Source organism: Taudactylus pleione, unplaced genomic scaffold (genome assembly GCF_031769625.1).
Source record: "Taudactylus pleione unplaced genomic scaffold, aTauple2 ptg000062l, whole genome shotgun sequence".
NCBI classification, from domain to species: domain Eukaryota; kingdom Metazoa; phylum Chordata; class Amphibia; order Anura; family Myobatrachidae; genus Taudactylus; species Taudactylus pleione.
In genome coordinates this window covers 5,407,304-5,427,455 of record NW_028284464.1, presented here as the reverse complement: position 1 = coordinate 5,427,455, position 20,152 = coordinate 5,407,304, and the positions used below count along the sequence as shown (strand labels likewise).

Sequence of the window (20,152 nt, the reverse complement as noted above, 5' to 3'; positions counted from 1 at the left end):
CTAATGATTTGTATGTACTTACCTGTGTGTATAGGAGGACCACAGAAAACAAGCTACCTCAGACGAGTAGACGTGTACTCTTTGCTCTCCTACACTTCCGAGGCTCCACCAGAGCTTGCTATTACCACTTCCTCAAAGCATTCACCCAATACTTGTCTCTGTCTTCTTACAAGTATGCTAGGTACCATCACTGTCACATCTTCCATGGACAATTCATCTATCACTTTCCCAATTACATCAGTCTTTTCACCATCCTACCTTACATCTGTCATCATTTTCACACTATCATTAGTTATCATTAACTAGTTGTTGTCAATGTCGTATAATAAAGGAAAACAGTAAAGATGCCTGTCCAACAAAATGTCATCTATTTCTTCTATACAGAGAATGGAAACATCTCACTACTGCAGTTCTGCACTACTTCCACTTATTGGGATGGTAGCAGAATAGGCAGAACTTACACAGGAAAAAAGTGCTGCAAAAACCGAATGTCTGCACATATACAGAATTGTAGCTATCTTGATATGTGTAGCCTCCATATTGGCACATGTGCCTTATTTACGACAAGTCATTACCATCAATGTGTATTTACACTTGCCCTGCAAAAAGTGTCAAAGATATTTCTCTTAACATATGTGTCTATGTGCATAATGATGATCTGATTGAGCTGCACCCTTACTGAACGTTACGCACATAAGAAGGCCCCTTCCCACTCCCATTCTGCCTCCCTTGTTGTAAGGTTTGATACATGTAACGTGTGCAGATCTGCCATTATGTGGGCTTTCTGAGCATGCACAGGGCAAACACATGCAAGATACACTATGCAAGCTGGCACAGTACTCATTCTGCATCAGCCCCACTATGAGCCCATTATCTGAGACAACCATACCATAAAGCAGACCAACTATAATGGTTATTTGAGTTTGCATGTTGGCTATTTGATTGTGTTTTGCAATGAGGGTCTCTTTGATTGAGATCTAAACATAAAATCTATGTTATCTCTTTTATAAATACATAGGGCCTGATTCAGAGATTTTCACTAATGCAACTGCAGCTGCAAATTTGCACGAAACACAGCTGTGAAAATAAGCGAATGCCATCCAAAGCATAGCCGAGCATAGAGGCGCCCACCGCTGTCTTCTCATCTCCGTCCAACATACAACAGCATAAACATTGGTACTGTCAATGCGCATCAGGCAGTCACATAGCATGTAAGGCAAGTCTGACCAGCCGCAAACACTGCACATTGCAGCTTTTATGACACTCAGAGAGCTCTCATGCTACGAAAGAGATCGCAATGGCTAATTTATGCACGCCCATGAAACGACGTTTAAACGGTCAGACATGTCTGCGTTTTTCTAACCATCCCGTTACCACCCCTAAATGCTGACTACCTGTCACTCACTTTGCGAGTGATCCCTATGTACGAGAGGAATCCCAATGCAATCTCTGCATGTGCGCAGTGTGGCGTTCGCACATGAGCAATAACAATCGCTAGTTCTGTGAAAATATCGCCATTGCGTCCGTCTCTGAATGAGGCCCATAGTATGTAAAATGTTCCAATCCATCTCCTTGCTATGTACTGTTATGTTATTAGTCACTTACAAAATGTAGTCTGCATTACTTACATAGTCTTGCCTTGCCTAGTTCCTGCATACTGGGGTTAGATGCTATAGATAAGAATGTTTATATGCTGTAAGATACCTGCTGTGCAATCCGGTTATAATATGCCCAAACATCCGTAAAGGGTTTAAGAAAAAAAAGTAATGCAATTGAATAGCTGAATGTGAGAAAACAGCAAAGTCTGATAATATCTCGCCACAAAGAAGCACAGTTTGAAATAAACCATTTACAGTATATTAAAATCTCACGCTCCTCACACATTTCCCCCTGTGACAGGCAAGTCAATAAATGACTCCGCAATAGCAATCTTTGGGACTGCAAAGACACACAACATAGCACAGGTGGGCACACAATGGGAAACCATGAAGCAATTACTTGGTGTAAATAGTCATAAAAATGTGGAGCTGCTGTGCTGATCTAGAGGAAAGTCTACTCCTATACCAACAAAGGCTGAGATATATTACAATGAATGAGACAGTATTCACAAGCAATAGACATTTATTCTGATTCTTTTGTTGTAAAATAAATGAATGTCAATAAAATATAAGTCTAGAATGTTATTAATAAATATTATTCATAAAAAGGTATGCTGAGAGATATTCAAAGTAAGTGCTGTGCAAGCAGGCTAGGAGGGCTGTGTCTGCTGACCAATGATAAGCCCAGGCAGTCTCTTTGCCCTGCCCACAATCTAGCTCAGATAGGACCTGAGCCTCTACAGCCCCCATCATTTTGTATACTATCTGGTCCCTGGGACTTTGTACAAGTTATCCATACCCCCTGGTTATAAACTGTATCAGCCATATAATGATTATAACATTTTACAAATTAGGAAACCAACAGCCTCATCTGTCATTTTATACTAAAATGTCCAGTCTCATAGAGCGAGTCTCTGACAGCAATAAAGAGCCAATGCTAAAACACTTATACCCACCCTAAGTGGATGTATCTACTCTGTCTCCCTTACAAAATGAAGTAAATAGCCTCTTACTTCAGCAAAACTAAGACATGTATTATTGCTTTTGTTCCGAGTAAAATGTAACATGGAAAATGTCTTGTCATCTTATACTATAATGTACCTTACATTTGTTTTTAGCTTCCCAATGTCATCTAGAGATAGCCCATTGCCCATTGTGGACTTACCTCATTATACTCACTAGTATGAGTATGACAAGAGATAAGTAATAAGTCATTTGAGGTGGTGTTTATGGTGATAAGTTACTAGGAGAAGGAATGCTGAAAGTATGTGGAGTAGGGGACTGTGATAAGTCTAGGAAGGATGGCAGCTGTAATCCAGCACTGGTAGCAGCCAAGGCGTTTATTACTAACAATGGCTGATTTCATAGCTGAAAGAATTATTTTAGCACACACAGACTGACCAAATGTGTAACTGATCTGATCACTCTGGGGCCTATGCAGAGAGGCGCATATGATGTCTGCAGAGCTTACCCTGCAGGCATTCGCACTTTGCAAGAATGCACAAACACAAACAGTGCAAAGTCGTATGCATGTCAGTTGCATCTCCACTGACTGAACTGGGCTGTAACGGGGTGTTCGAGAGGGTGTGTCAGCAGAATTGCGGTCTATGGAGAGTTGGATGCTAGCATAATTACACCTGTTTCCAGGCGTGTCATTTGCACCTAGTATTGAGCTGGTGTGTCCCGATGGTGATAATAGCTATCAAACTAAGTGTATAGATAGTGGCAGTCTTCTCCCAGCAATGCATACAACTTTGCATATGGGCCAATATATTAATTGGAGTACCATGTGACGTAATTCCAGCCGACTTGTGTGCCACTCTGCATCAGTCCCTCAGGGTTCATATCATTGACTAATAATTTACATTTAACACACAGAAGCCAATAAAAACATTTTTAAACTTATACACACTAACCTGGGTGCTTGCATCTTCCCATCTGCTATTCTGCACATCAAATGGGACGGTGCCACAGGCAACGCGGTGTTGTTACATTAAGCATGTAAAAATATATTGCATCAACCTACTACAGTTTGCGCAGTGAGCATAGCATTGCAATATATCATTGTGTCACTGGGTGGGCACATCATTCAGCAATATACCCACCTTAAGGCTGTCCTGTCCCCACAATGTGCATGCAGTGGAAGCCCCAACAGCACCCACTGGAAGGGAGAGAGAGACGGGACAGACCTGGTAGAGGAGGAGCGGCTGTTGGGGTAAGTATGGGAGCAGGGGCGAGACAAAGTGATGGGGGATGGAGGGGAGAATGTCAGTCCATTACACTAGTTATAACTTAAGTCTACATGCAGTTTAGATTCCCTGGTTTGGATTTGCAGACCATCCAATAATTCTAAGGCACAATGCATCCAAGCAGGGCTGGACTAAGGAGCTGAAAATGATCAAAGGCTTATTATGTGAAGCAGAGGAGCTATGACCAGTGCTGTGTGGGTGTGGCCAGTGCCATGTGGGTGTGTACACGCCCTACATATCAGCCCCAATGTCTCGCAGAATATGTAAAAGTTCAAAAATTACCACATTTTCTGAGGAAAACAGAAATACAACAACTTACCGAGTGAAAAGGGGGGCTACGGGTAGGGGTCCATCATCATAGTCCCTCCCACCATTGCCCCGTGCTGTGCCGGAAAGTTGGCAAGTCTGTGGCAGATATGTAACCAATATCATGATATCAACTTAATAATATAGCAGTACATGGCATGGCATAATTTTCATTAAGACATACAGCATTCCACGAATTTATATGATAATTCTACAAAGATCCTGTATTTAATAAAGAGTTTGTAGGGCTGGATACAAGGAGGCAATATTATAAAAAATAATATGACCTTTTTTAAAGGTTGCAGTCTCCTCATGTTCTACCCAGAGCAATTCTGCACAAGACATCACTATATGACCTTAACACACATATCCCAAGGGTATGATCAAAGATGTGTTAAGAATCAAGAGGATGTTATTAAACCTAGGGCAAGTTACCTGTACATGCACATTCCACACAATATTGCGACATGAACAGTTTTCTTCACTCAATATAAAGCTCACTATCCCAGTCTGGCATACAGGTAATGGTTTATTGTTGGTTTTAGGACAATCTTCCCATCCTAGAGGTTAAACAAGACTATTCATCTATTTTCCTGTTACTTATATATATATATATATATATATATATATATATATATATATATAATTTTAGAGAATGCAAAAGTACGGCACTCAAAATAGTAAGCATTGCTTAGCTGGTTGCCCCCACTGTGGTAATGAAGTATACAAGTCGTCAAGTGCTGCACTCCAGGAAATAAACACATAACAATCAGCTTTGTGGTGTTAACGTTTCAATGCAACAGCATTTTTGTCAGAACAGTAATAATAGTGAACAAACTCTTACCTTAAAAATACAGACATAATCACCCAGTGCACACATGCAGGCTGGTCAGGGCGGGACTACTCACAATTGTTACTGTTCTGACGAAAATGGTGTTGCATTGATACGTTAGCACCACGAAGCTGATTGCTACGTGTTTATTACCTGGAGTGCCGCACTTGATGACATATATATATATATATATATATACACACACAAACAGAAGAAAAGAACCATTCATGGACATGTTTTAGAATCTTTAGCCATGCTATCAGTGAAATACACCCCTTCTGTAATGTAGATGGGTGTTAAAGTGTTAAGAATGATAATAACTGAGATTATTTAGGAACATTTTGATAAAATAAGAATTCTGAGAATTTTGTAGGTAATTTTCTCTCCAGGAGATCTGCATTATGACATAATTTCAGTCTATATTGAGTCTCAGTACAAAATGTTAAATTTGTATGCCACTATTCAGTAATTGGTGTGATTTGTTTTACCTAAAATACATCAAAATAGAATAAAAAACACTGTGTACACCAATACTAATCCTAAAAGCATATTCAGACACACACTTCTTGGAATCGGTATGATATCCCGGCTGCCGTATGGCCGGGAGTTCGAATACAGGCAGCGGCAGCCAGACAAAACAGCAGAGCCCGGCAGCGGAAGCCCGACAGCGCTGGAAATCCTGATCGTGGTAAGGTAAGTATCAACTAACCTAACCTAACCCCCTAACCCTCCTTAGGGGTGCCTAACCCTAACCTCCTCCCCTGTGCCTAACCTTAATCCCCCCTCTAAGTGCCTAACCCTAACCCCCCCATCCCCGCTGCCTAAACCCAAGTCCCGGGGGGGGGGTGCCTAACCCTAACTTCCCCCTGGGGGTGCCTAACACTAACCCTCCCTCCCCCTAGCCTAATGCTAACCCTCTCGGGGGGTGCCTAACTCTGTCACCCCCGGGTGCCCTAAACCTAACCCTCCCCCCCGCGGCTGTCCGCTCACGGCGCCCGGCATCCCTTCGATCGGGATGCCGGGCGCCAGTCTCCCAGCGTCAGGGAAATGACAGGTGTCTAGATATAGACGCCGGTCATTTATCCCACGTCGGGATAAAGCAGTCGGGGAGCCAGCTGCCGGGATTCTGGCAGCCGGCTTCCCGATTGTATACCCACTTCTTAATAGGCCCTCTCCATTTCCTTCTGATGGTGGCCATGTTCAACATGAAAAGATTTAGTTTTGACATGACATGCTAAAAGGCCACGTAAAGTTGTCCATGAACAATACAATCTCCACTTAGGTCAACTCCAGTCACGTTAAGAGTCTGTCCCTGTGCGTCATTTATTGTAATGCCAAATCAGACTCTTACCAGGATTTGGACTCATTTGATATTAAAGAACCATTTTTCACATAAATGAAATAGGGTGGTTAAGAAAAGGAAAAACTGAAATATTGTATTAGAAAACAGGGCTTACATCAATTTTTCTGGAGAAACTGGATAATACTTATCAATCTCTACATGGTATAAAATTAAGTCCATCGTTATATATCTTCAATGGCTTAGACAGAGTAAGCCAAGAAGGCACTCATACGTCTGTTATTTCATGGACTTGCTTCTCTGAATCGTCACTGCTCAGTTCCCTTTTTGTCATACATTAATGCTCCATACACCTAAACCTTCCTCTACAAATGTTCTATAGAATAGTGAAAACTGCATCAAAGTCCCGTGGTTTTCGAGATTAGCCAGAACAAATAGACAGACACCTACCAGGGACTTTATTTTATAATATATATATAATAGATAGGGGCTGGGTATGGGATCCCGGCGGTCAGAATCTTGATGCCGGCATCCCCACAGGGTAAGGATACTGACACCTGTCGGTATATATCCTAACCCTACCCATGCCCCTAAACCTAACCCTCCCCGCCCGGAACCTAAACCTAACCCTCCCCCCCAAGTGCCTAACCCTATCCCTCCCCCTGTGCCCAACTCCTAACCCTTACCCTCCCCCTAGCACCACTACCCCTAGCGCCACTACTTATCATCGAGATGGTGGCGGTCAGGATGCTGAGATTCTGACTGGTGTTGAGATTTCGGTGCCAGCATTCTGAGCCCGGGCATCCCTACAGCCGGGATTTAAACTACAGGATGTAGTTAAGAGACTCTATACCAACGCTGGAATCCCGACAAGGGAGTTAAGATAGGCGTCAAAATACCGACGCCTATCTTAATCCCGACGCCAGAATCCAGGGGGACGTGTGCCCGAACAAAGGTAAGCCAGGGCACCCGTAGTGTTAGCTGTGGGGGCGGGGGAAGGGTTAGGTTTCGGTCAGTTAGAGGGGTTAGCATTAGGTTTTGGGGAGGGTTAGCGTTAGGCACCCCTAGGGGGGAGGGTTAGGGTCAGGCACCACTGGGGGGTAAGGTTTAGGCACTATGGCGGGAGGGGTCGGGTTTTAGGCACGAAGGGGGAAGACGTAGGTTTAGGAACTAACGGGGACAGTTAGGGTGCGGGGTGAGTAGGGTTAGGGTAAGGCTACAAGAAGGGAGGGTTAGGTGGAGAAGGGGGGAAGGTAAGTATACTTACCCGACCCCTGTTGGGATACCAACCATCGGGATTCCGCTGTTGGTATTGTGACAGGAGGCATCCCGACAGCCGGCATTACATACCCATTCCTTAAACTCATTCCTTAAACATCGATAGATAGGGTGGAGTTACTAACATTTAATTTCTCAGATTGCAGTCCCCCATTTGACCCTTTATATGTCATCATCCCCCTCACAATAGTATGTAGTGTACTCTGAACCACTTCTGTGTCCTTTCAAATGGATATATTATCAAACTACTACACTGATGCCCCCCTGTACTGCACATGACCTCAAGGCTGGCCTCTGTGTGTCTGGGCACTGCACGGAGTACAGATGATGGGATCATAGAATACCTGCACCGAGCAGTCCTGTAGGTGCTGGAGTAGCTCTGGCTAGGGCAAGGTCGGCAGATCACGGTTAGACTGCGGCACAGCGGCTGCAGACTTTTGAGCCGTGACCCTATAGCAGGCCATAAATTGTCTAGGACTCCACAAACACCCATAATACAGCAAGCGCCAACCCCTGAGTGGCAGTGAGGAGATAAGTAAGGACATGGCAGGGAAAACATAGGGGTGGGAGGAGGGCCACGGGCCAGACTGGAGGCAGAAGAGATGCACTGACAGTGATTTCAATGGAGCTGTGTCTGCCATGGGATTTCCACACACAACCTGTCCAGTATCAGCAACCCTACAGGTTGCTGATACTGATTTCTGGCCAGAAAGATGCTATGAGGTAGACAGACATATCACTTAGAAAGACATAGCAGATAGATAAAGATTAGATGGATAGATAACAGATGGATCATACTTGAACGTCAAGGAGACTCCCATATATTGGTTGGCTCTCCCGGAAGTCCACAAAATTGGGAAAGTCACCCAGAGGCCACCCGTTGCCGCCCACTTCCCAGCTTGATGATGCAAATTGTGCTGAATCACATCATGGTGGTCCCACCAACCACTTTTCAATGCTGGTAATAATAGCTTTGTTTAGCAGGGATGGGGCCACAATTATGAGAGCACAGGATCATGCCTTCACCCTGCACTGCCCACTTGGCTCCGTCACAGCCTCCCGCATTGATGACCTGACTGTCACCTCCTGACGAAGCAACTGAAAAGTTGTCAACTATGAGATGGATTGATACACATACTGTATATATAGATAGAAACATTTGTCAAGTTTGTAATGTGGACATCTGCAACCTATTGAGTATTTCTGATATGCTTGTATACCATTCATGTACGTGCTTAATCCACCGGGGGTTAATAAATTATTCTAAAATACTACACTATGAGCCGTATTCAATTTGAGCCGAGCCGCGATACTTTTCTGCGGCCCGGACTTTTCACCTACTTTGCCTGTTTTGCAGGCGGAAAAGTATCACGCGCATGCCCACTTTACCCCATATTCAATTTGAAAGTATGCGAAAACAGGACCCGGTGAAACTTGAACAGGCGGAAAGTACTGTCAGAAATGGGGAAATCAGCCTGACACCCCCCAAAAGATGCTCTGACATGGGGGGTTCACTATGGTACCCCCCGATTTGGCTTGTTGAAGGTATTTGGAGTTTTTAATCAGGCTCAATAGCTGCTAAATAGCGTTTTTCTATACGTGGTGCAGAATAGTATTCTGAAGTATTTTTTGCAGAAAATAAGTTATCCCAGCAAATTTGGGGTACTTGAAAATGGGGGCCAACATATTTGAAAGTTGCTAAAGTGAAGTTGAAAAAATCGTGAAAAATCCACCTGCCGCAAACACCTGCAATCAAAAAAACACTTGGGGCATACTTGGGGACCTCCCCAGAGTCAAGTTCGCTACTTTTTAACTTTGTACCCCATTTTTTTTTTCGCCCCCTTTTTAAAAGTCATTTTTGGGGTGTCCTTAATGTTTTTTTTTAATTTTTGACACAGTTTACCTTTGGGGGACTGTCTGAAGGCTGCAGGGCGGTTCCTGCAACGTTGCACCCCAAAACCCCAATTCTGCATTTTTTTCCGCCTGCTATTCATAGGGGAAACTTTTTCGCCTGGTACATTGCATTGAGGTGGAAAGTCTTTCAAATTGAATACGGGGTAAAACCATAACAGGCGAAAATAACATAATCGGCGAAAAGTTTTCACCAAAAACACGCGAAAATGGCTTTTCGCTCCAAATTGAATACGGCCCTATGTCTGTTTTCTAATCCGATAGCAGTTAGACAGACAGGTAGATAGATAGATAGATAGATAGATAGATAGATAGATAGATAGATAGATAGATAGATAAAATAGATGGAGATATAGATAAGAGATGGATGGCTGGATGAATAAATAGCTATTACATGAGATAGATAGATAGATAGATAGATAGATAGATAGATAGATAGATAGATAGATAGATAGATAGATAGATAGATAGATAGATAGATAGATAGATAGACATATGAAAAAGAGTGTTTGAGTATACATATGGCAAAAGACTGTAAATAAACACAATTCTCTTGCATGGAGAAACAATAAGTTGGCATTTGCAGAAGATACAGACTACTAGAAGTCATTATAGCCAGCTGGTTTTTATTTTTATATGTTTTCGAATTTGCAAGCATGGAATGCAGAGTTATGACCCCTGATTATCACATTGCTTCTATGGACCCAGATGTAGGCAGTATGTGAATTTCCCCTAAGCACCCTTTTCTAATAGTGCTGCAGCTTAACCAGGGCTTGTAGTTTCTATGTCAACCATTGCTCCCCAGTGATTACATAATCGCAATATTAGTACAGAAGCCTGGACAGAAAAGGAGGAGCTTTACTTGATTGCTGTCAGTGTAGATCAGTTATGGAAAACCTGCAAAGAAGGCATGTCCTAGCCCAGCATAATAACAACCCCATATTACATTCCCTATTATTCTAAATGATTTCACTCACTCTTTTTAGTCATCCAACGCTAAAATGGGCATGCAAGGTCAATTTTATAAACTCTCTGAGTATAAGCATTAGATTTATAAAACGATCACTTAAATAATCTTTTAATTAGTGAAAACTGGAACCTAAACAGGAAAGGAAATACAACACTGCTATTTAGTAACTGCAATTCAAACACATATAGTTAACATAGAAGTCATTGGCAGACTGTGACCTCAGATATTCAGCAGTGGTAATGACACAGGCACACAACATATCAACATGATGAATATACATGGACCAGTCCAGAGGTCCCAGAAAGTAACTGAATTAAGCATAGAAATAACTAAGGCCTGTATGAAATATGTAGTTGTGAAAGAGGATAGTGTCCTGACCACAGGGTGATGCTAGTTATCCAGAAGAGAAGTCAGGAATCTATTACTCTGAAGGAAGAGGTGGCTAGACAAAAATGAATAAATCAGTTTGTATACTTTTTCCCCCTTTACAATAGATTAGATCACAATGGGCTTCTGGTTGGCGTCAGAGACCTGGAAGAAATGTACCCTATCATACAGGCTGTGAGAATGGAAGATAATAGCTTTATTAGATCATTGGTTCTAATGAAGTAGAAGTGTTAAGGGGGGGTATCCACTTAGCGATTTTACCAAGCGATTGCACGATAATGATGTCATTATCGTGCAATCGCTTGCAAATCGCGCATGCATTGGGCATGTTTTGGTCGGAAACAACCAGCGATGTGCGTGCCTGCTGGTCGTTTCCGACATCTATCATCGCCCGTACAAGCTGGTCAACCTGACGATCCCGTCAGGTTTAGCATGTGCGGGGATGATGGATGTGCCTGGACTGAACGAGTGAACGTTCAGTCTAGGCACATCACTAGACATGGAAACGACAGCACGATTACAATGTCATAATCGTACTGTCGTTTCCATGTCTACTAGTGGATACGCGGAATTATAGAGAACAATTGTGAATGCCTGAAAGATTACAAAATAATATGTTTGATTTTATATTTATTGTAAGGTGCAGTGAAGTTGTTTAAAAAATACAAGCTGGTATTAAATAGACATTGGAGATTGTTTGTGCCACAAATATTTTTGGACCAGTCATACAGTGACAATTATCAAGAGCTGTTATAAATAGGAATAAAGGCTCGTTCAATTGTTGGTTAATACCATATGCATTGCTATGGCTTTTGAAAATAGAAATCTAATGTCTGTAGAAATTATGTAATACACCATCTAATTGAGCTATACTGCCATGTATTGCGCTTATCTGGGATATTCCCCATTCCATATAATGATCCATACAACAAGCCCAAACAAAACAATGTACAGTAAACACAAACCGCTGTGGTATTCAACAGTAGATTTTAGCCATTTACCTACTTAAATTTAACAAAACTTCTATCAAGTGATACAATCTATGGTGCTCAAACTACAAACTTTTAGAATTATAATAATTTATAAGGATGCTATTTACAAAACACAGCACATATTAAAAATGACAGAGTGCATCTTAAACCAGGGCTGTGGAGTCAGTAGAAATGTGCCAACTATGACTCCAGTGTCAAAATATAAATGTAAAATCTATTATATATATATATATATATATATATATATATATACACACTGTATTTATTATAAGGGTACAGTCATGCCCTTATATTAAGGCATACATGCCTACTCTCCCGGGAATCGAGGGAGGCTCCCGATTTTTCGGGTAACCCCCCACACCCTTGGAAGAGTAGTCATATCTCCCGCATCCCACCCACTTCCTAGTGAAGTGGGCAGGATGGGGAGATTTTACCTGTAATTTTTGAGTCTGTAGGGAAGGGGTGGGGCTAAATAGCGCAAATCGCGTCATTTAGACCTGCCCCCTCCACACGGGGGTTTCCTGTAAAGAGGGTGGGGACTATCACCATCTATCATCTGGTCCCGTCCCCAAACAGTAGAGCAGCAGGTCCCTTGCTGCTCCCGGAAAGCTGCCCAGGAATGTCGGCAAATATGTATTAAGGCTGAATCTAAAAAAAATGGAAATCACCACAGAGCATTCCAGAGGGGGGGGTCGGGGGGCATGGTGTTTAAGAGGCTACACCTCAAAAGCTATAGGAAGTACTGAGCTAAAATTTGGCATGGACAGGTAGAAGAACTGCCTCTCGGGTGCTGCATGCCAAATTTAAGGGCAATAGAATAAACAATGAGGATTTGGGAACAATCTAAACTTCCAATTGTCAGTTTTTTTTCTGACACTCTCAGTTAGGGACACTTTCTGCTGTTCTCTATAGGGGATTTTTGGGAAGGCATAACTCAGGTAGTGATTGTATCCCCCCGCACCCCCGGTAGAGTAGGCATTTCTCTCGCATTCTGCCCACTTCCTAGTGAAGTGGGCAGAGTGGGGAGAATTTTCGCGGTGATCACGAGTCCCCGTGTAGGGGGCGGGGCTTAATGACGCTATTCTGCATGAATCTAGACATATGGCTCTGCCCCTTATTTAAATCTGCGCTAATCGCGACAATTTACCATGAGGGGGTGGGACTTAATGACACGGACCATCATGTCCCGCCACCCAGCTGCTTCTCCTCCCCGGACTTCTCCCGAGGAGGAGAAAAAAAATAGTAGACAAGTATGGCTTATTTATTGAGTACACAGAAAACAGACAGACTGGGTAAGCAAAATAGGTGTTTTTGTTTCTGATAAAACAGATTGGAAAACAATCACGACAGCTGATAGAAGCCTCTGCAACATTCTAAGTTATAACATCAAGAAATATAGGTAATTTACCAGGTAGCTAGTATATGTGAATAACATATTGATTTCTGCATGTTTAAGTCTCTTACGTGTCTCAATTCACCTGGGACAAATTGAAATTTCCAGACTCTCAAATAGGCTGGATTATCTGCATATGTGGGAGTTATTCTAGGTTTTACTTTCCTGGCCCCTAAATTATTCACAACATTCTGCATCCTGGAATAAGAACACAGCTAAGCCACCTTTCACAAGGGGTATGGTTACATCATTAGGGGCATAGTGACTCTTAACACCCCTCTCCTACCCTGAAGACACTTATATACTTCATATTGGTGTAGTATGATTAGTAACCATATTGAAATTCCTATGTACTGCATATTGGTGTGATATGACAATAACCATGTCGAAATTCATCATGTCTACGCAGATGATATGTTGGCATGATGAACTGCCGGCAAGCCGTCCCTGGTGACCCAGTGGTCATTTACCTTCTCCCAGCGGCACTTCTTCTTCTGGGTTCCAGCGGTTATGTGACAGTCACTTCTGAAGCGGGTCTGTGATGCTCCAGGTAAGTATTTCTCCCCTTATCTCAAACCCTAATCCCGCCCACAGCCTAACCGTAACCATTTGGAGGATGTCGACTGTGCCTGTTGACAGATTGAACCATGTCAACATATTAATGTGGTCATTGTGGTGCCGACATGGTTACTGTTGACCTTCTACCCGGATACCCTGCCTCTGGTACTAGTTGTGCACAGCTGTAGTGAGTGGAGCTTTCCCAATAAGGACAGGACAGTCCATTAGAATTGTGTCCACCACACCTAAATCAGGGCAGTTAAGTAAAATTGCTTTATACGGAACCAAAATTGAGCCTCATACATGGTCTCCTGTCCTCCATGTATTTTCCCAATGTAAGCTGCATACATTGATGGATTTGCCATCCATGTGGTAAAGTTTATAGGAATTGTTCTCTACTTTCCTTTCTGCTTAAAAGCTTTCAATGGCTCATGAATGTGGCCTGAAGCTCTCGTCATGTACAGTAAATTAGTTTTCATTTCATATACTAATTTCTCATTATGTCCAACCAAATCAGTGGCAAACGCAGGATTTCTAGAGGGGTGTTTCCATTGGCCTGATTATAGAGTGAGTGTGGCCAGTCCATAAGTAGGGTAAAATTAGCACTTAACCAGCTTTAATATGCGTCATACAAAGTATATTGTGTGCCATAATTCCAGCATATAGAGGACCAGTGATCACAGTAAGCCATTGGATGCGGCAGTAGGGCCATCCTGCCTGAGCTGAATGTTTTTATTTTAGATGTGGGCATCATTCCAGAGCATTAGAGCAAGTCCGGGAGCCTGGGGGAGCAGCAGAATAACCTAGCACTGCCCTGGACATATTGGGCTCTATAGCAGCACATCCCTAACAGTGCATCATGTTTTCCATATCTCCTAGTTGGTGCACAGGTTATTTATTATTACTGGATGATACATGTTAAAAGATCCACAGATGGTGCTAATTATTTCATTTGTGATACTGAGAAGAACATGCAGCACTAGTAACATTCTATTATATTACTATTTCTACTGTGGTCATGGTGTGTGCTGGGGAGGGGCCTTCCAGGCAGATGGAAACTCCCCCTGCGTTTGCTTATGCAAAAATGCCAATGATGAAAGAAAGAAAATGCCTCACAACCTGCTGTGTAAACCACAATTCATCACTCCGCTCACCAGTCACATTCCTTATCCTACCCACCCCTTCACTCATATCTGTAATGCCCGTGTCTGTGCCATAAGGGTAGATGAACTAAGCCTTGGAGAGAGATAAAATGGAGAGCGATAAAGTACACACCAATCAGACCCTAACTGTCAATTTACAGGCTGTGCTTGAAAAATTACAGTTAGAAGCTGATTGGTTGGTAGTTTATCTCTCTCCAAGACTTAAGGCCCCTACATACGGAACGATATTGCTAAAGATCCGACGTATTGGAATGATAAATCAGCAATATCGTTCCGTGTGTATGCACTATATTGTGCATTGCGCGATCCCGTGGGTTGTCAGATGCTTTGCCTGATCTTTCTGCATGCTCAATAGATCAGGCAAAGCGACTGACGATCCCATGCAGCGCTATGCGGGTGGGGGGCATATAGGGCGGTCGGGCCCTGGATCGCCCCGTGTTTAGGGACCGCCTGATATGTCGGCCCTGGGATTGTCGGTCGCATCAGTGGGTACACATCGTACTATGTGTACCCACCTTTAGTACATCTCTCCCTAAAATGTTATAATAGTAAACTTGCTTTCCCCGACACTGTACAGCCCACATTACTCTCTCAAACATTAGTATACATATTTACATGATGGACCACAATTTACTTGAAGAAAATTAGCAGTTTACTAAACATACATTTTCAACATAGATTTTCAGAAAATTTTAAAAAGTGACAAAAATTTTACGTATCATGTATGGGTCAGTAACTACCTTGCAATAGTTTTTTACTTCTTTCTCTTCACCTCACCATTGCACAGACTGTGACGACATGCAGAAAGACTGAGCTATTAGAGTCTCCATAAACAGCTCCATACAGAAATGTACAAGTCTTCATTCCATCTCATGTGTGATAGCCTTATTTTGTTATACCATGCTGCTATGACATGAATACTTATGTATCAATCAGAGACTTACACACACCACACTACAGTAGACAGAAGCAGATAATGTGTGATCTGCAGATGCTGTAGATGCAGCCTGTACTGCGTTTATTTTTTTTTTCTTTTATGAGAATCCCTGATGGTTGCATAATTAATATTAACCATTGGACTTTGCCATGGATTTCCGCACAAAACCACAATCGCTATACAAGCCACAGGAAAACAGGAATATAGGATTATATATTTGCAAATATACGTACTGTGGCGCATTACAACAAAGATACCTACAGAAGGAAACATACAAGGGGCCAGAGAAGTGCATCCAACCTATGTTACTAAAGCTGGTGTCAATTTTTACAGCAATATCTACAAATGGTCCCAAAACAAGCAGCATTTAAATGATTCCATCATAATCATTTGGAACATTATCAAACAACTGTATCCAGGTTGGAAGATGAATGGTACAGACATGTGGATGAGCGCACTAACAGGCCCAAATATATTCCAGCCTTGATCTCAGCATTTGGTTTGAGCACTAAATGGTGGAACTTGTCACACATATTTGCCTTAAAGGGCAGGATTGTGAATGGCAAGTGGGTGGCTTGGTCCTGTACCATGTAGCTCAGACAGACCATTGGATTTACTCAGGAGGCAGGATGGACCATTGTGGTTTTTGCGGTCAAACCTCTAAAAATAACGTATTCGGAGGTTGGCCGCTTACTGCATATGGACCAAGCTCACATTCCGGTATTGTATGCAGTGGACAACACCATTTTTAGATGGCATTGCCCAATACAGCCTATGGACTTCTATTCGAACAATGCCGTGAGAGGGATCCAATGGGATCCCTCTCAGCAACCCCCGTGGCGCGTGCGTCACTCGGCACATGCGCAGAAGGACTTCTGGGCCATAAACCCGGAAGTTCTTCTATTGCTAAGTGCAGCTCTTACCATGCCATGGTGCTAAACACGGTATAAGAAACACAGCCCAGGACACCTTCAAAGCTTCACTAATATATAATAAAAATACACAAATACATTTTCCTCTGGCAATAGAATTAAATCTTATCAATCAGGCTGTTGATACATTTTTACCCATATATTGTAAAATGTATTATTATCTAGACTAGAACTTAGGTGTAAAATCAGAAGAAAGATTGTAGTATTTCCATTCCTAGACCTTGCATTTGGTTCCTATTGCTGACAAATGTGTACATTGTAGACTTTATCAAAAGAAGACACATATATAATATCCATTATATAAGCTTTCTGTATCACTGCAAGAATACACCACATACTTAAAATTTACATTTTGTTAAAAGGAAAAGGTGGCATGCCCCTAACAAAAGTAATGTACTATATTCCGTCCCTAATATTATACACTTTTACTCTATATAAACAGTGTAAACAGGATTTAGTTGACATATAATAACATGTAGATCCATGTGTTGCTTAACAACCAACATTCATTAAGGGTTTAATTGTTAATTTTTATTACGAATGACCAGTTTTTGTGCCTTTTACCGCTAATGGCACATCCTACATGAAAATATAGCCATAAGATTAGACAGCTGTATCTGACATATTGGTCAGCTCAGACGCACATGGGTGACAAGTGTGTTACAGTGAAAAGTAGCTATATACTACATATCATGGCTCAATAAAACCACTGCATCAGTGGAACATCTTTCTCTGGATTCTGCACGAATCCTTAATTAACAGAAAAGCTGAGGGAAAGCGTCACGGCTGTTAGACTTCTTCTAACCCTTGTACAAAAGCACTGCTAATTAATATTATTTTTCCTAGTAGATTTTCCAAGAAGAGATTGAACCAGCCTCTCGAGGTCAGGGGCTTTATTGAAAAATGCTGCTATGCATTACACTTCAAGACAGTAGTAGCATGAGCCAAAGGCTATTTCATCTTTTACAGGCTTTATTTGTGGTCAGCCTGGATATACTATATCTTTCCACTGCAGACACAAATCATAAGATCATTTCTGTAACCCAGTGCTACTGATTGGTTTTGCATCACTCTCATAGTCGGTTTAAAAACTATCATAACACAGCATACACTTAACAAAGTAAGCATCTTTCAAGCAGACATTTAACCTTTTTTCCAGCGCTGGTATTTAAGCCAAAAGTGTTAGTCATGCTACTATTTGCTTTAGATCTATTAAGAAAACATATGCTCCATTGTTACATCTGCTGCAAGCCCCCCAGTGGGCCCCGGGAGAAACTCTCCAAGAAAAAGACACATTAACTGCCACAGCTCTCACTAATGGCATCCCTTACAAGAGTTAATAAACACTTCAACGTTGGGACACCATGTGTTGTACATATGTATGCAATGGTGTAAATTCAGTTCAATAGCCAGGGAAAGTAATAGCTATTAATTCCCAAAAGTTAATATCTCCCAGAATATTCAAAAGTAGTCTAGTTCAAAACCCGAGACAGTGAAATCTCTCCTTTATCATGCTAGCCATAGGATTAAGGCTTTGCACAGCTCTATAGGGAAGGATCTCTATACATTAAAGATGGCACAGCTGGTTCACAAGAAGGCATAGGTTTCTTGCTGGGATATGTAAGCAAATAACAGGTTATGGTAGAATTCCCTGTGCGGCTAAGGGAAGGGGGATATTGTCCCTGCTGTAAAATGACCATACAGATTGGAGTAATGATACAGATTTTCTCTCTCCTAAAGTTTTCTATTCTGTAATTTACAGTAAAAAAAATGACTTGGTGCCAGTAAGAATTCCATGTAATCCAGCTCTGATTAGCTCTTCTTAGTGTGAGATCCCTTTTGTAGAAACAGCAGTTGGACGCCCCTTCCCAACCTCTGAGCTTTATATGGATTAAACTGGTATTACGCTGAATATTTCTCAAGCACAGATTTCCACTGCCCTGCCAACACGCATATTACGGGACAGAAATGAAAAATGTTAAAAAGTTATATGAGGGGCTGTTGCTTACAGCACAATTCTGCAATGAAATGACTGTCATTGATTATGGGACAAGCATCCACAGCGGAAGAGGCACTGCAATAATACACATAAAGAAATAAATGAATACAGTCTGTGCGCTTTGTTTTAACTTACCTTCTTCCGGGGCTGCCATTTCATCATATTTGTACGTATAGAGGTTGAGCATCAAGAGACGTGAGAGATACTTGTAGATGTGGGAATTTTGCAGTTACTGATAGTCATGCTTCCTGCCTCTTTAAATATGCTGCATATTTACTTTTTTGGAACAAAATCACCCCCAAAAAAAAAATCAAAGCACAGGAAAAGGGACTTTGATTCCAGTTTCGTTCAACCAAATCTCCCTCAAGTGAGGAAAAAATAAAAATAAGACTCGTAGCACAATCAATGATTTTGAGTAGAAGACATTTGAGTTAGATAGAAAATCCAATGTTTCATTGTTATAAGAAAATACAAAACAAAATGTATCAGAATTGGATGTTTTAAACCCAGAACTAGGCAACTGTCTTTTGTCATAAATGCTCACATCTGCAATCCAAGATCTAGAACTGTCCTGTACTCTCACACCGCACAGCATAGATGTGATTTTGTCATGTTCCAGTACCACTCTGCCTTCTCCCCCTTACAATTCACTATCCTCTGAGAGCTTTGCAGTTGTAGGCGAAGGTTCGCAGCCGTCTCCTTGCATCTTTCCCCCCTTAAAAAAAGTACATTCCAAGGTACAGTTCCATAAGAGGAAAAAAAATCTGGCTCCGCTGGTTGCCTTCAATTTGTACAATGTGTGCAGGAAAGGTTTTGCGTGAACAATTCACGCGTCTTAATAAACTGAAAACAGAAACAAAAACAAACCCACCAAAAAACACGGAATTTTACTTGGGAAATGCTGGAAGGAAATCCTGCAACAGCAACAAAATGTACTCCTCTACACTAATGACTTCCTTCCCTTCTAGTATATGCAGAGCCTGCACTGTTCTGTTCAAGACATTGCAGCAGCCTGCAGGGTCTTACTGCTAGTCAGATTAACCGCTGTATAGAGAATATCTCCAGGTCCACTACGGAAAGTCTAGTCAACTGCGATAGGTAATAATATATAGGCAAATGTGTACGAAACAAGGAAAACATGTTTTTGGATAAAACTACAAATAAGACAGTACTTATCAAAGTGTGAATGTTCAAATCACTGTTAATTAAAATCAGATCATGCAGTTTTCTGGTTGACTCAATAAGCAAAGTTAAGACTTTTTTAACCTAGTGCAACCACATTTCACTGTATGACACTTTGGGGCCTATTTATCAAGCCAGTTTTTCATAAAATGATGCAGAAACTGC

The 20,152-nt window shown here is 41.8% G+C and overlaps 1 protein-coding gene across 1 annotated transcript in view; it reads right to left on the bottom strand.

Annotated features, from left to right (window-relative positions):
• Window positions 1-19,245, bottom strand: part of TTC28 (tetratricopeptide repeat domain 28) — a 498,533-nt gene extending 479,288 nt beyond the window's left edge. The window contains exon 1 of the mRNA XM_088465579.1: window positions 18,941-19,245. Within this exon, the coding sequence (XP_088321705.1) occupies window positions 18,941-18,967 (27 nt within the window). The 5' untranslated portion in view covers window positions 18,968-19,245. The remainder of the gene's footprint in view (window positions 1-18,940) is intronic.
• Between the last annotated feature and the right edge of the window lie 907 nt (window positions 19,246-20,152).